At 40.1% G+C, this 17,942-nt stretch overlaps 1 protein-coding gene across 1 annotated transcript in view; it reads left to right on the top strand.

The window, feature by feature from the left end:
* Positions 1-17,942, top strand: part of LOC128667056 (uncharacterized) — a 342,615-nt gene that overhangs the window by 233,009 nt on the left and 91,664 nt on the right. Inside the window, exon 9 of the mRNA XM_053721939.1 lies at positions 1,273-1,407. Within this exon, the coding sequence (XP_053577914.1) occupies positions 1,273-1,407 (135 nt within the window). The remainder of the gene's footprint in view (positions 1-1,272; positions 1,408-17,942) is intronic.

Genomic DNA, 17,942 nt, shown 5'->3' with positions numbered 1-17,942 from the left:
GGTGTTGCTAAATTCATACTATCTTACATTTTTATTCCATAACTATTGTAAAGGTAGAGCCAGTAGGCTTGGAGCATTTTAATGGTTATGGCTTCTAGGGAAAGGAAAGAGGAGAAAGAGTATGTTTTTACAATTATGTTGCAGTTCAGGGGGTGTAGACAGGTTTACCTTTAATAAGCAGGGACTGTTCCAGGCATTATCCTCTTCTTCTCTGGAAGAACTGTGAGTTACCCTCCCTCCCAAATGTTAAGGATGGCTGTGTGAGAATTTACGCCTTCCATAGGCTTGTTATTATGTTTTAACTTAGCTTAGTTTAAATAGACTTCCCTAAACCTTGTAAGCATGGGATCTTTAAGATTTGGCTCCCCCTATATCCATGAACCAGGTAAAAATGTACATATGATGTCTGGGGCCTCCTAAGTGTTGGAGAACCTACTACACTCTAGTAGTTGGTTATTCAATGTGAAAGATGTTGAGGGGAGCGATAGTCAGGCTGCTGTGAAGTGGCAGATAGTGCAGGTGGTGTCCTGAAGTGAACTTCTTACAGTAGGTAATGAGAACTCTGGAAACCTCATTGTCTCAGTTTGGACTGAAAGTGCTCGCAGCAGCCTCCAGTAGGGCAGCTGAACTCTGGTAGTTAGGGGCTCACTTGCCGCCATCCTATGTTAAAACTTTAGTCAGTTATAATATGTTATTTTTAATAAATGCTACTGACATCCGGTCTTTTCTTCCACTCTGGTGTCTTTGTGTTCTTTCCTTATGATTGGTAAGTTTATGGGTCTGTGTTAAGGTATGGGAGTTACTTTACTCTGGTAATAACCGCACTAGGGGGCCTAATTATGATACTGCGAGCGGACATGATCCGATATTGCGGATCATGTGTGCCACACATCGATAAATGCCGACAGGTATGCTGTCGGAATTTATCATTGCACTGATGAACTGCTGGTGCAATACCGCCCCCTGCAGATTCACCGCTAGCAGGGGGTGTCAACCAACCCGATCGTATTGGATCGGGTTGATTTCACGCAATGTCTGTCCGTCTCCTTTAAAGCAGGTGGACAGGTAATGGAGCAGCGGTCTTTAGACCGCCGCTTCATAACTTGTGTTTCTGGCGCACGCCAGAAACACGAGCCTTCAAGCTCCGTTCGGAGCTTGGTAAATGGGCCCCTAGGACTATAATCACTTAGGTATTTCACATTTTTTTACCCTTATTGGTTAAAATATATTACACTGATAAAATAATTATTATTTTTTTTGTTTTTGTCACAGAAAAGAAAACTTTTGTCTCTGTACTACACACATTGACTTGTCTGACGCTCATATATAAGAATGGTAACTCCAGCTTAGAAGAAATTCTAAACGTAAATGATGATGATATGAATGCATTGAATAACCAACTGAAAGGTAAAATATTTACATCTTTTTTTAAAAGAAATATTTAATTAGTGGGTGTTCTTACATTAACGGGACACTAAACAACTTGCAATTACAATAATTTTTTGCAGTCTTCCAATATAATAACAGATCAGCAGTGTCAAAATATAATTTGTACAGATTAACACCTTGTTCGTTGCAATTGTTTTTCAATGGTCAAGCCAGAAACACAGGCCTTCAAGCTCAAAACGGTGCTTGATAAATTGGCCCCTAGAGGAAATAAGCTGCTCCATAGATAAAGTTTACAATGGGGAAAATAGCACATAAATGACAGACACAGCACAAAGTACAAGCAGACTGATGTTCTAGCCCTAAAAAGGGCTTTTTCGGGTGATGTCCTTACAGCAGAGATCAGATGAGTCCTTCAGGACTGTAGTGGACACTGAATACACTAGCCTAGCTATCGATTTCCCTATTAAATCAGCAGCAGCTACACTGTCCCTCCTCTCACTAAGAATGCAGCTTCCAAATGAATCTAAAATGGATGCTGTCCAGGAGGTAGGAGGGTCTGGGAGGGAGGGAGGGTCTGCTGCTGATTGGCTGGAATGTGTCTGCTGACTGTGAGGTACAGGGTCAAAGTTTTACTCAATGATGACGAATAGGGGGCGGATCGAACATCGCATATGTTCGCCCGCCGCGGCGAACGCGAACAAGATATGTTCGCCGGGAACTATTCGCCAGCGAACTATTCGCGACATCACTATTAATAAACATTATGGTAGAAACTAGCACAAATCCTTTAAAAAATATAAAATGACTCTATATTATTAAAGGACCAAAATATAAAATTAATAGATTACGAGTTTTGCGGTAAGGTGTAAAAGCAGTGTTAGCCGGTCCTAACGCTGCTTTTTAACGCCCGCTGGTATTACGAGTCTTGCAGGTACAGGTGTACCGCTCACTTTTTTGGCCAGACTTGGGAATACCGCAAATCCACTTACGCAAACTGCGTATAGTCTTTTTTCAATGGGACTTGCATAGCGCCGGTTTTACGAGTCTGTCCTGGGAGGCCAAAAAGTGAGCAGTAGACCCTATCCCACAAGATTCCTAACGCATTTGAAAGTCAGTAGTTAAGAGTTTTACACTACAAAGCTGTAGCATAAACCTCATAACTAAAGTGCTCAAAAGTACACTAACACCCATAAACTACCTATTAACCCCTAAACCGCCGCACTCCCGCCTCGCAAACACTATAATAAATAGTATTAACCCCTAATCTGCCCTCCCTAACATCGCCGCCACCTAACTTCAAGTATTAACCCCTAATCTGCCGACCGGACCTCGCCGCTACTCTAATAAATGTATTAACCCCTAACGCTAAGTCTAACCCTAACACTAGTGATGTCGCGAACTTAAAAATTTCGGTTCGCGAACGGCGGACTCAAACTTCCGGTATTGTTCGCGAACCGCCATTGATTTCAATAGGCAGGCGAACTTTAAAACCTACAAGGACTCTTTCTGGCCACAATAGTGATGGAAAAGTTGTTTCAAGGGGACTAAAACCTAGACTGTGGCATGCTGGAGGGGGATCCATGGCAAAACTCCCATTGAAAATTACATAGTTGATGCAGAGTCTGCTTTTAACCCATAAAGGGCCTAAATCATCTAACAAACGTGCTTTAAACATCAGTTATGATGTCGTATCTATCAGGTAGTGTAAGGGTTACGGCCGCTTCACAGTGACAGAGCAAACTCCAAGTGTAACGCACCGCAAACAACCGCAAACAGTCCATTTGCACAACCACGAGATAGATTGGATAGATAGATACATAGATTACATAGCTCAATCGATGCAATATACATATGATCGATACAAATTACATAGATCAATAGATGCAATATACATTTGATAGATACGAATTACATCGATTAATAGATGCAATATCCATTTGATAGATAAGAATGTTATCGATCCAAAGATGCAATATACATTTGATAGATACGAATTACAGCAACCAAAATATGTAATATACATTCTATAGATACAAATTACATTGATCAATAAATGCAATATACATTTGATAGATACCTTTGATAGTTAGATCGATTTGATAGCTAAATAGATAGATTTGAAAGATATATAATTTCCCTGGCAGAGTATAACAATAAGACATGCGGTCTGTGACCCGTGGTGTGTTAAAGGGACATGAAACCCAATTTTTTTCTTTCATGATTTAGAAGGAGCATGCAATTTTAAACAACTTTCTAGTTTACTTCTATTATCTAACTTGCTTCATTCTCTTGATATACGTTGCTGAAAAGCATATCTAGATAGGCTCAGTAGCTGCTGATTGGTTGCTGCACATAGATGCCTCATGTGATTGGCTCACCCATGTGCATTGCAATTTCTTCAACAAAGGATATCTAAAGAATTAAGCAAATTAGATAATAGAAGTAAATTGGAATGTTGTTTATAATTGTATTCTCTACTTCAATCATGAAAGAATTTTTTGGGGTTTAGTGTCCCTTTAAGTAGTACTATTCTTAGCAGTTTACTACAACCTGTTACTCCCCCTATTGGGGGAGGTCTATATGGCCTGCATTTTTGGAACTGGGGGATGGAAGAAGATGATTGGTCTGTCCTCCTACTTCAAATTTGTCAAAAACACAAGTGGCTGTCTCAAAACAGTCCGGACACAAGATAGATAGATAGGATAGATAGATATACATAGATTGATAGTTAGATAGAATCGATAGAAGATAAATAGATAGATTTGTTAGATATATAATTACCCTGACAAAGTATAATAATTAAACATGCGGTCTGGGACCCATGGTAACTAGGTTGTGTTAAGTAGTACTATTCTTAGCACTTTCATCCCTGTAACTCCTCCTATCGGGGGAGGTCTATATGGCCTGCATGATTACCATGACAAAGTATAACAACAAGACACGCGGTCTGGGACCCATGGTAACTAGGTTGTGTTAAGTAAAACTTTTCTTAGCACTTTAATCCCTGTTACTCCCCCTTTCGGTGGAGTTCTATATGGCCTGCATGATTACCCTGACAAAGTATAACAACAAAACATGCGGTGTGGGACCCATGGTAACTAGGTTGTGTTAAGTAGTACTATTCTTAGAACTGTAATCCCTGTTACTCCCCCTATCAAGGGAGGTCTATATGGCCTGCATGATTACCCTGACAAAATATAATAACAAGACATGCGGTGTGGGACCCATGGTAACTAGGTTGTGTTAAGTAGTACTATTCTTAGCACTTTAATCCCTGTTACTCCCCCTATCAAGGGAGGTCTATATGGCCTGCATGATTACCCTGACAAAGTATAATAACAAAAAATGTGGTCATGGACCCATGGTAACTAGGTTGTGTTAAGTAGTACTATTCTTAGCACTTTAATCCCTCTTACTCCCCCTATCGGGGGAGGTCTATACGGCGTGCCTGATTATCCTGGCAAAATATAACAACAAAACATGCGGTCTGGGAACCACTGTTAACTAGGTTGTGTTAATTTTTACTATTCTTAGCACTTTAATCCCTATTACTCCCCCTATCGGGGGCGGTCTATATGGCCTGGCTGATTATCCTGGCAAAATCTAATAACAAGACATGCGGTCTGGGAACCACTGTTAATGTTAACTAGGTTGTGTTAAGTTGTACTATTCTTTGCACTTTAATCCCTGTTACTTCCCCTATCAAGGGAGGTCTATATGGCCTGCATGATTACCCTGACAAAGTATAACAACAAAACATGCGGTCTGGGACCCATGGTGGTACTGGTATAACAAGTTTTTCTTAAGTATTACTATTCTTCACAGTTTAATTTAAAAAAAGGTTAAGCACATATGAGTCGTGGCTGATAGACTAGGGAGGGCAGCAATTAAACACAGTATGCTCTGTAAGTGAGCAAAACACACAGGCCTGATAGAAAATAAAAATAGATTACACTAGCAAAATGATTTAAAGGTTGTTTTTTTTTAATTTAAAGAAAAAGGTTAAGCACATATGAGTCATGGCTGCTAGCCTTGGTAGGGCATCAATTAACCACAGTAGGCTCTGTAAGTCAGATACACACAGGCCTGATAGAAAATAAAATTAGATTACACTAGCAAAATGATTTAAAGTTTTTTTTTTTTTAATTTAAAGGAAAAAGTTAAGCACATATGAGTCGTGGGCTGGCTGCTAGCCTTGGTAGGGCAGCAATTAACCACAGTAGGCTCTGTAAGTCAGATACACACAGGCCTGAAAATAAAATTAGATTACACTAGCAAAATGATTTAAAAAAATTTTTTTTGGAATTTAAAAAAAGTTAAGCACATATGAGTCGTGGCTGATAGACTAGGGAGGGCAGCAATTAAACACAGCATGCTCTGTAAGTCAGCAAAACACACAGGCCTGATAGAAAATAAAAATAGATTACACTAGCAAAATGATTTAAAGGTTGTTTTTTTTTAATTTAAAAAAAGGTTAAGCACATATGAGTCGTGGCTGATAGCCAAGGTAGAGAAGCTATTAACCACAGTATGCTCTGTAAGTCAGGAAAACACACAGGCCTGATATAAAATGAAATTAGATTACACTAGCAAAATGATTTAAAAGTTTTTTTTAAAATTTAAAATAATGTTATAAGCAGATATGAGTGGTGGCTGGCACAGAGCAATGAACCACAGTTTATGCTGTGTGAGCCTGAGACACAGGCCTGATAGAAAATGAAAATAAATTACACTAGCAAAATAATTTAAAATTTTTGTTGGTTAAATTTAAACTAATGTTAAGCAGATATCAGTGGTGGCACTAATCACAGCATATGCTGTGAGCCTCACACACAGGCTGAAAGCCAGGCAAATGCAAATAAAAATACAAAAAAAAAATAGCCCTAAAAAGGGCTTTTTGGGGTGCTGTCCTTGCAGCAGAGATGAGATGAGTCCTTCAGGACTGTAGTGGACACTAAATACACTAGCCTAGCTATCTATTTCCCTATAATGTCAGCAGCAGCAACACAAAAGGTCCTCTCACTAAGAAAGCAAGGTCGTAATGAGTCTAAAATGGCTGCTGCCAAGAAGTTGGGAGGGTCTGTGAGGGAGTGTCAGATGCTGAATGGCTCTAATGTGTCAGAAGGCTGTGACATACAGGGTCAAAGTTTCCTCAATGATGACACATAGGGGGCGGATCGAACATCGCATATGTTCGCCCGTAGCGGCAAACGCGAACAAGCTAAGTTCACGGTGAACTGTTCGCGGGCGAACAGTTCGGGACATCACTACCTAACACCCCCCTAAGTTAAATATAATTTTAATCTAACAAAATAAATTATATCTTATTAACTAAAGTATTCCTATTTAAAACTAAATACTTACCTGTAAAATAAACCCTAATATAGCTACAATATAACGAATAATTATATTGTAGCTATTTTAGGATTTATATTTATTTTACAGGCAACTTTGTATTTATTTTAACTAGGTACAATAGCTATTAAATAGGGGGCTTAGAGTAGGTGTAATTAGCCTAATATTCTTGTAATCTTTTTTTATTTTTTGTAATTTAGTGTTTGTTTGTTTTTGTAATTTAGTTTAGTTTATTTAATTGTATGTAATTGTAGGTAATTTATTTAATTAATTTATTGATAGTGTAGTGTTAGGTTTAATTGTAACTTAGGTTAGGATTTATTTTACAGGTAATTTTGTAATTATTTTAACTAGGTAGCTATTAAATAGTTAATAACTATTTAATAGCTATTGTACCTAGTTAAAATAAATACAAAGTTGCCTGTAAAATAAATATAAATCCTAAAATAGCTACAATATAATTATTTGTTATATTGTAGCTATATTAGGGTTTATTTTACAGGTAAGTATTTAGTTTTAAATAGGAATACTTTAGTTAATAAGATTTAATTTATTTGGTTTGATTAAAATTATGGGGTTAATACATTTATTAGAGTAGCGGTGAGGTCTGGTCGGCAGATTAGGGGTTAATACTTGAAGTTAGGTGGCGGCGACGTTGGGGGGGGCAGATTAGGAGTTAATACTATTTATTATAGGGTTTGGGAGGCGGGAGTGCGGCGGTTTAGGGGTTAATGCATTTATTATAGTGGCGGTGAGGTCCGGTCGGCAGATTAGGGGTTAATAAGTGTAGGTAAGGTAGCGGCGACTTTGGGGGGGCAGATTAGGGGTTAATAAATATAATATAGGGGTCGGCGGTGTTAGGGGCAGCAGATTAGGGGTTCATAGGGATAATGTAGGTTGCGGCGGTGTACGGAGCTGCAGATTAGGGGTTAATAATATAATGCAGGTGTCAGCAATAGCGGGGGCAGCAGATTAGGGGTTAATAAGTGTAAGGTTAGGAGTGTTTAGACTCAGGGTTCATGTTAGGGTGTTAGGTGCAGACTTAGATAGTGTTTCCCCATAGGAAACAATGGGGCTGCGTTAGGAGCTTAACGCTGCTTTTTTGCAGGTGTTAGGTTTTTTTTCATCCCAAACTGCCCCATTGTTTCCTATGGGGGAATCGTGCACGAGCACGTTTTCCCAGCTTACCGCTACCATAAGCAACGCTGGTATTGAGGGTTGAAGTGGCGGTAAATTCGGCTCAACGCACCCTTTTTGTAGTGTAACGCAGCCATTCAGACAACTCTAAATACCAGCGTTGTCTTAAGGGTGCGTTGGGAAAAAAAGCTGCGTTAGCTACTCGGGTCTTTAGCCGTTTATTTGTTAATAAAATTATATGACACTTGATTCTGGGGCACATTTATAAAATGAACCAGAGATCTGATCTCTGGTTCATTTTATAAGCACTAATTGCTACCTCAAACTCGCAATAGCAATAACCAGACACTTGTAATGGCTGGTTATTTATTACATGCCCGCAAATAGGCATATTTTTCCTGTTTGCGGTCGCATGATAAAATATCACTCCACTTGTAATCTAGCCCATAATAGGCACTATAGCATTCAGGGAAAAAATTATGATTTTGGGACAGACAAAACCAGTGTCTTTAGGGAGTGTTTAGCCTGTTACCCTAATTTCTCCGCCAATTGCTGGTCTCCCCTGTGTCAGGCAAGTTTTCCGGGCTTAAGACTGACTTGATAGACAGAGACACGTTTGGTCTGCAAATGACCATTTTAATTAACCTCAGAAGGTGGTGATTGATAGCTGCCTGAGAGGAGAGTCATCTCCTCCAAAACCTGGCTCCCAGACGCAAAAAGTGGAGTTAAATCTTCAAAATGACAATTCTATCTGCTGCCTGAGTCAACGGGCGGGAAAAACACAAAGTTTAGATGTCTCGCTGCCGGCTCTGACTTTAACATGATGTCACTGGCTGCTGCTCACTGCCACACACCATTGAAACAAATTCAAGACAATCCTGACAGCTTATCTGAATCAGTGTCACAAATTACTCTTTAAAATAATATAGGCAGACTGCCCAAATTCATAACTGTCTCTAAAAAATAGGGACGTCTAATCACCTTATATTTAAACCTCACCTACGTAACCCTTTTAGGGTAATTTAGGTAGGAGGCTATTAAATAACAATAGAGAAACAAAGGCTGCACACAAATCCCATCAGTGCACCAAATGCAGCCACATTTTACACAGCAAAATCAGTTTCCTGCACTCTACAATCTTTTCCGAAACACAAAAAGTTGCACAAAGCACTTCAAAAATGTATTACAAAGTACAGTGACACTCATATTAACACTGTATAATAAAAATAAAAAAATAAATTATTGCATACAAAAGTTATAAAGGCTCAAAGATATGAGATCTTGGGTGTTAGAGAAAAAAAAAGCCACAAAAAGACTTTAACACAGAGATACATACATATACATTGCTAAAGATTTATTTGTTTGTATGTATATATGTATGTATTTTCTGTATGTTTAGCACACCGTACAAAAATGGGTATATTGGCAAAACAGAAGCCTTTTCTTACAAAGAAAAACATCCAAGCCCGGCTACATTTTGCAAGAACACATCTGAAGTCTCCCAAAAGCATGTGGGAAAATGTGTTATTGTCTGATGAAACCACTGCACATCACCAAAAGAACAACATACCCACAGTAAAGCATGGTGGTGTCAGCATCATGCTTTGGGGCTGTTTTTCTTTAGCTGAAACTGGGGCCTTAGTCAAGGTAGAGGGAATTATGAACAGTTCCCTCTACCTTCATCTTTCAGCATGACAACGACCCAAAGCATACATCCAAATCAACAAAGGAATGGCTTCAGCAGAAGTTTTGGAAGGGCTCAGCCAGAGCCCAGACCTGAATCGAAAATCTGTGGTGTGATCTGAAGAGGGCTGTGCACAGGCGATGCCCTCGCAATCTGACAGATTTGGAGTGTTTTTACAAAGTGCCAAGCCAAGATGTGCCATGCTGATAGACGCAACCCAAAAAGACTGAGTGCTGTAAAATAAAATCAAAAGGTGCTTCAACAAAGTATTTGTTTACACTTATGCAACCATAATATTTTAGTTTTTTTATTTTTCGTTCTCTCCACCTAAAAGATTTCAGTTTGTTTTTCAATTGAGTTGTACATATTAAAGGTCACATTAAAGGTGGAAAAATTTCTGAAATGATTTATCTTTGTCTCATTTTTTTACATCACAGAAACCTGACATTTTAACAGGGGTGTGTAGACTTTTTATATCCTCTGTAGATGAAAACATGATAAAACATATTTATGTAATATTCATATTTAATAAAGATTTTAACTTGTATTTACTAAAAAAGTTTTACATTTGCTAATAAATAAAGATTTTAACTTGTATTTACTAAAAAAGTTTTACATTTGCTAATGCGAATATGCTATGTTGTTGTTTTTGCGATGGTTTTTTTTTTTCTCCATTGACTTCTATGGGGAATGTGAAAATGCGATCGTGTTTGCGCGATAGTCGGGTGCACACGATAATCTAAAAAAAGCTTAACTCTAGAGAAGTTTTCACTATCGCAAAAACGCATTTTACCGCGCCAGTTCTAATCTAGCCCTATATGTCTGGAGCAACAGCAAACATAGCTGCCATTTAGAGTTCTTGCAAATCTATATCATTCTTAAAAGCATTTTTACCATATAGTGCAGACACGTGCACAGCCCTAAACCTACCTATCTGCTTTTCAACAAAGGATCTCAAGAAAGATAACAAATTATAATTGAAGTAAATTGGATTTCTCTTGTAAGGTGTATCCAGTCCACGGATCATCCATTACTTGTGGGATATTCTCATTCCCAACAGGAAGTTGCAAGAGGACACCCACAGCAGAGCTGTCTTTATAGCTCCTCCCCTCACTACCATATCCAGTCATTCTCTTGCAACTCTCAACAAGCATGGAGGTAGTAAGAGATAAGTGGTGAAATGTAGCTGTTATTTTGCTTCAATCAAGAGTTTATTATTTTTAAATAGTACCGGAGTTGTGCTATTTTGTTCCAGGCAGGAAAAAAGAAGAATCTGCCTGTGATTTCTATGAGCTTAGCAGGTTGTAACTAAGATCCATTGCTGTTCTCACACATGTCTGAAGAGAGAGATAACTTCAGCGGGGGAATGGCGTGCAGGTTATTCTGCTATGAGGTATGTGCAGTTAAGATTTTTCTAGAAGATGAAATGAAGGCTAGAAAATGCTGCTGATACCAAATTTATGTAAGGTAAGCCTGAATACCGTGATTTAATAGCGACTGGTATCATGCTTACTTTCTGAGGTAAAACTCTTTTATATTTACAATATAAAACGTTTGCTGGCATGTTTAAACGTTTTTATATATACTTTGGTGATAAAACTTTATTGGGGCCTAGTTTTTTTCCACATCGCTGGCTTAAATTTGCCTAGAAACAGTTTCCTGAGGCTTTCCACTGTGTTACTATGAGTGGGAGGGGCCTAGTTCGTGCTTTTTTGTGCATTAACTATTACAGACTGAGACATCCAGGAGTTCCCTGAATGCTACAGGACATCTCTAAAGGGCTTTTAGGCTTCCAAAAGTGTTTGTTGGGGAAGGTAGGCCCACAGTAAGGCTGTGGCAGTTTGGTGTGACTGTTAAAAAACGTCTATATCGTTTTTTTGATCCGTTTTTTGAACTAAGGGGTTAATCATCCATTTGCAAGTGGGTGCAATGCTCTGTTAGCTTATTATACACACTGTAAAAATTTTGTTTGATTTACTGCCTTTTTTCACTGTTTTTCAAATTCTGCCAAAATTTGTTTCTCTTAAAGGCACAGTACCGTTTTTTATATTTGCTTGTTAACTTGATTTAAAGTGTTTTCCAAGCTTGCTAGTCTCATTTCTAGTCTGTATAAACATGCCTGACCTAGAGGAAACTCCTTGTTCATTATGTTTAAAAGCCATGGTGGAACCCCCTCTTAGAATGTGTACCAAATGTACTGATTTCACTTTAAGCAATAAAGATCATATTCTGTCTTTAAAACATTTATCACCAGAGGAATCTGACGAGGGGGAAGTTATGCCGACTAACTCTCCCCACGTGTCAGATCCTTTGACTCCCGCTCAAGGGACTCACGCTCAAATGGCGCCAAGTACATCCAGGGCGCCCATAGCGTTTACTTTACAAGACATGGCGGCAGTCATGGATAATACACTGTCAGCGGTATTAGCCAGACTACCTGAATTTAGAGGAAAGCGAGATAGCTCTGGAGTTAGACAAAATACAGAGCATACTGACGCTTTAAGAGCTATGTCTGATAATGCCTCACAATATGCAGAAGCTGAAGAAGGAGAGCTTCTTTCTGTGGGTGATATTTCTGACTCAGGGAAGATGATGCAACCTGATTCTGATATTTCTACATTTAAATTTAAGCTTGAACACCTCCGCGTGTTACTCAGGGAGGTTTTAGCTGCTCTGAATGACTGTGATACAATTGCAGTGCCAGAGAAATTGTGTAGACTGGATAAATACTATGCAGTGCCGGTGTGTACTGATGATTTTCCAATACCTAAAAGGTTTACAGAAATTATTTCTAAGGAATGGGATAGACCAGGTGTGCCGTTCTCTCCCCCTCCTGTTTTTAGAAAAATGTTTCCAATAGACGCCACCACACGGGACTTATGGCAGACAGTTCCTAAGGTGGAGGGAGCAGTTTCTACTCTAGCAAAGCGTACTACTATCCCTGTCGAGGACAGTTGTGCTTTCTTAGATCCAATGGATAAAAAGTTAGAGGGTTACCTTAAGAAAATGTTTATTCAACAAGGTTTTATCCTACAGCCCCTTGCATGCATTGCGCCTGTCACTGCTGCTGCGGCGTTCTGGTTTGAGTCTCTGGAAGAGGCTTTACAGGTAGCGACTCCATTGGATGAAATACTTGACAAGCTTAGAGCACTTAAGCTAGCCAATTCTTTTGTTTCTGATGCCATTGTTCATTTGACTAAACTAACGGCTAAGAATTCTGGTTTTGCTATCCAGGCGCGCAGAGCACTATGGCTTAAATCATGGTCTGCTGACGTTACTTCAAAATCGAAGCTGCTTAACATTCCCTTCAAGGGGCAGACCCTATTCGGGCCTGGTTTGAAGGAGATTATTGCTGATATCACTGGAGGAAAAGGTCATGCCCTTCCTCAGGATAGGTCCAAACCAAGGGCCAAACAGTCTAATTTTCGTGCCTTTCGAAACTTCAAGGCAAGTGCGGCATCAACTTCCTCTAATGCAAAACAAGAGGGAACTTTTGCTCAGTCCAAGACGGTCTGGAGACCTAACCAGACCTGGAACAAGGGTAAGCAGGCCAAAAAACCTGCTGCTGCCTCTAAGACAGCATGAAGCAATGACCCCCTATCCGGTAACGGATCTAGTAGGGGGCAGACTTTCACTCTTCGCCCAGGCATGGGCAAGAGATGTCCAGGATCCCTGGGCGTTGGAAATTATATCCCAGGGATATCTTCTGGACTTCAAGGCTTCCCCCCCCAAAAGGGAGATTTCACCTTTCACAATTATCTACAAACCAGATAAAGAGAGAGGCATTCTTACACTGTGTACAAGACCTCCTTGTTATGGGAGTGATCCATCCAGTCCCAAAGGAGGAACAGGGACAGGGATTTTACTCAAATCTGTTTGTGGTTCCCAAAAAAGAGGGGACCTTCAGACCAATTTTGGATCAAAAGATCTTAAACAAATTCCTCAGAGTTCCATCATTCAAGATGGAGACTATTCGTACCATCCTACCTATGATCCAGGAGGGTCAATACATGACTACAGTGGATTTAAAGGATGCTTATCTGCACATTCCGATACACAAAGATCATCATCGGTTTCTCAGGTTTGCCTTCCTAGACAGGCACTACCAGTTTGTAGCTCTTCCCTTTGGGTTAGCTACAGTCCCAAGAATTTTACGAAGGTTCTGGGGTCGCTTCTGGCGGTCCTAAGGCCACGGGGCATAGCAGTGGCCCCTTATTTAGACGACATCCTGATTCAGGCGTCAAACTTCCAAATTGCCAAGTCTCATACGGACATAGTGTTGGCATTTCTGAGGTCGCATGGGTGGAAGGTGAACGAGAAAAAGAGTTCTCTATCCCCCCTCACAAGAGTTTCCTTCCTAGGGACTCTGATAGATTCTGTAGAAATGAAAATTTACCTGACAGAGTCCAGGTTATAAAAACTTCTAAATTCCTGCCGTGTTCTTTATTCCATTCCTCGCCCTTCGGTGGCTCTGTGCATGGAAGTAATCGGCTTAATGGTAGCGGCAATGGACATAGTGCCATTTGCACGCCTACATCTCAGACCGCTGCAACTATGCATGCTCAGTCAGTGGAATGGGGATTACACAGATTTGTCCCCTTTACTGAATCTGGACCAAGAGACCAGGAATTCTCTTCTCTGGTGGCTATATCGGACCCATCTGTCCAAAGGTATGACCTTTCGCAGGCCAGATTGGACAATTGTAATGACAGATGCCAGCCTTCTAGGTTGGGGTGCAGTCTGGAACTCCCTGAAGGCTCAGGGATCGTGGACTCAGGAGGAGTCACTCCTTCCAATAAACATTCTGGAACTAAGAGCGATATTCAATGCTCTTCAGGCTTGGCCTCATCTAGCGACAATGAGGTTCATCAGATTTCAGTCGGACAACATCACAACTGTGGCTTACATCAACCATCAAGGGGGAACAAGGAGTTCCCTAGCGATGTTAGAAGTCTCAAAGATAATTTGCTGGGCAGAGATTCACTCTTGCCACCTATCAGCTATCCATATCCCAGGTGTAGAGAACTGGGAGGCGTATTTTCTAAGTCATCAGACTTTTCATCCGGGGGAGTGGGAACTCCATCCGGAGGTGTTTGCACAATTGGTTCTTCGTTGGGGCGAACCAGAACTGGATCTCATGGTGTCTCGCCAGAACGCCAAGCTTCCTTGTTACGGATCCAGGTCCAGGGACCCCAAGGCAACGGTGATAGATGCTCTAGCAGCGCCTTGGTCCTTCAACCTGGCTTATGTGTTTCCACCGTTTCCTCTGCTCCCTCGTCTGATTGCCAAAGTCAAGCAGGAGAGAGCATCGGTGATCTTGATAGCGCCTGCGTGGCCACGCAGGACTTGGTATGCAGATCTGGTGGACATGTCATCCTTTCCACCATGGACTCTGCCGCTGAGACAGGACCTTCTACTTCAAGGTCCTTTCAACCATCCAAATCTAATTTCTCTGAGGCTGACTGCCTGGAGATTGAACGCTTGATTTTATCAAAGCGTGGTTTCTCCGAGTCAGTCATTGATACCTTGATTCAGGCACGGAAGCCTGTCACCAGGAAAATCTATCATAAAATATGGCGTAAATATCTTTATTGGTGTGAATCTAAGGGCTACTCATGGAGTAAGGTCAGGATTCCCAGGATATTATCCTTTCTCCAAAAAGGTTTGGAAAAAGATTGTCAGCTAGTTTCTTAAAGGGACAGATTTCTGCGCTATCTATTCTTTTGCACAAGCTTCTGGCGGATGCCCCAGACGTTCAGGCATTTTGTCAGGCTTTAGTTAGAATCAAGCCTGTGTTTAAACCTGTTGCTCCACCTTGGAGCTTAAATTTGGTTCTTAAAGTTCTTCAGGGGGTTCCGTTTGAACCTCTTCATTCCATAGATATCAAACTTTTATCTTGGAAAGTTCTTTTTTTGGTAGCTATTTCCTCGGCTCGTAGAGTTTCCGAGTTATCTGCCTTACAATGTGATTCTCCTTATCTGATCTTCCATGCAGATAAGGTAGTTCTGCGTACCAAACCTGGGTTTTTACCTAAGGTGGTATCTAATAAGAATATCAATCAAGAGATTGTTGTTCCGTCTTTGTGTCTTAATCCTTCTTCAAAGAAGGAGCGTCTATTACACAATCTGGACGTGGTTCGTGCTTTAAAGTTTTACTTACAAGCTACTAAAGATTTTCGTCAAACATCTGCTTTGTTTGTCGTCTACTCTGGACAGAGGTGAGGTCAAAAGGCTTTGGCAACCTCTCTTTCTTTTTGGCTAAGAAGCATAATCCGCTTAGCCTATGAGACTGCTGGCCAGCAGCCTCCAGAAAGGATTACAGTTCATTCTACTAGAGCTGTGGCTTCCACATGGGCCTTTAAAAATGAGGCTTCTGTTGAACAGATTTGCAAGGCGACGACTTGGTCTTCGCTTCATACTTTTTCAAAATTCTACAAATTTGATACTTTTGCTTCTTCGGAGGCTATTTTTGGGAGAAAGGTTTTACAGGCAGTGGTACCTTCCGTTTAAGTACCTGCCTTGTCCCTCCCTTCATCCGTGTACTTTAGCTTTGGTATTGGTATCCCACAAGTAATGGATGATCCGTGGACTGGATACACCTTACAAGAGATAACATAATTTATGCTTACCTGATAAATGTATTTCTCTTGTGGTGTATCCAGTCCACGGCCCGCCCTGTCATTTTAAGGCAGGTATTTTTTAATTTTAAACTACAGTCACCACTGCACCCTATGGTTTCTCCTTTCTCTGCTTGTTTTCGGTCGAATGACTGGATATGGTAGTGAGGGGGGATTTATATAGACAGCTCTGCTGTGGGTGTCCTCTTGCAACTTCCTGTTGGGAATGAGAATATCCCACAAGTAATGGATGATCCGTGGACTGGATACACCACAAGAGAAATACATTTATCAGGTAAGCATAAATTATGTTTTTTTTCTTTCATTTTACACTCCATCTGAATCTTAAAAAAATTAAAATTTAAGCAGACATTCCTGTATCAACTTTTCTCTTAAAATTATATAAATGGATATACTTAAAGGGACAGTCAACACCAGAATTTTTGTTGTTTAAAAAGAAAGATAATCCCTTTATTACCCATTCCCCAGTTTTGCATAACCAACACAGTTATAATAATTCACATATTACTTCTGTAATTACCTTTTATCTAAGCTTCTGCTGACTGCCCCCTTATTTCAGTTCTTTTGACAGACTTGCATTTTAGCCAATTAATGCTCACTCCTAGGTTACTTCAAATGCATGGGCTCAATGTTATCTGTATGAAACACATGAACAAATGCCCTCTAGTGGTCAAAATGCATTCAGATTAGAGGCAGTCTTTAAGGTCTAAGAAATTAGCATATGAACCTCCTAAGATTAGCTTTCAACTAAAAATACCAAGAGAACAAAGCAAAATTGGTGATAAAAGTAAATTGGGAAGTTGTTTAAAATTACGTGCCCTATTTAAATCATGAAAGTTGTTTTTGGACTTGACTGTCCCTTTAAGTATTCTCTAGTTAAAACCAGCATTGTTAGATACTGTTTAATGTGCACATCAACATATGTATTTTACAATCTTAAATTTTGTTACTGATAAATAATTAAAATTTCAAGACCCAAAAAGTCATACAAGGAACAACTGTGCTGCCTTTTGAACAATATTGTATAATAGATTTAATTTACAGGCAAAAGAGACAGAGAAAATGAAAAAAAAAACATTATTGCATAATGTCTAAATAAAATATCCTATGGAATCACAATACTATTATTTTTCTTATTATTATTAGCGTGGATAGCGTAGAATTGTTGTTATCAGCTAGTGAGGAATTTGTCCAGAATTTGCACTTCCTGTTTAAGAGGAATTTGCACACAAGGCACTAGCAGCAAACCAAATGCATTAGCCGATTGGTCATGCATCCGGTGACCTAACGGACACACGGGCCAATCAGATTGGCACTGTTATTCACCCATCTTCGCTATTTGTTTTTGCCTCTCTCTGGGGGGTTAGGGGGGCACCCCACAGATCCTCTGCCATCCACCCCAAGTTAACCTTGGGGAATGAGGTTTTCAAGGGGGGCATTGACTACCTTGAACCTCCACAGGCAGAGGGAAAAATAGATAGTGAAGATGGGGGAATTACAGTACCCATTGTATATATGGTGTAACATTTATATGTGGTGTATAATGCATGGCATAAATGTTACATGTATGTGTACTGGTGTAAGGGGCTCTACAAGGCGTTAGCGCTCATCCCGGACAGCCCAAATGCCTGATCTGATTGACCCATGTCTCCGTGAGGTCACCGGATGCACAACCAATCGGATAATGCATTGGGTTTGCTGCTAGCACCTAGTAATTTGCACGTCTTGTTTGTTTCAAGA

This window comes from Bombina bombina, chromosome 7 (assembly GCF_027579735.1).
Source record: "Bombina bombina isolate aBomBom1 chromosome 7, aBomBom1.pri, whole genome shotgun sequence".
NCBI classification, from domain to species: domain Eukaryota; kingdom Metazoa; phylum Chordata; class Amphibia; order Anura; family Bombinatoridae; genus Bombina; species Bombina bombina.
Note: the sequence above shows the minus strand (reverse complement) of the source record. Positions and strands in the feature narration are given on the sequence as shown.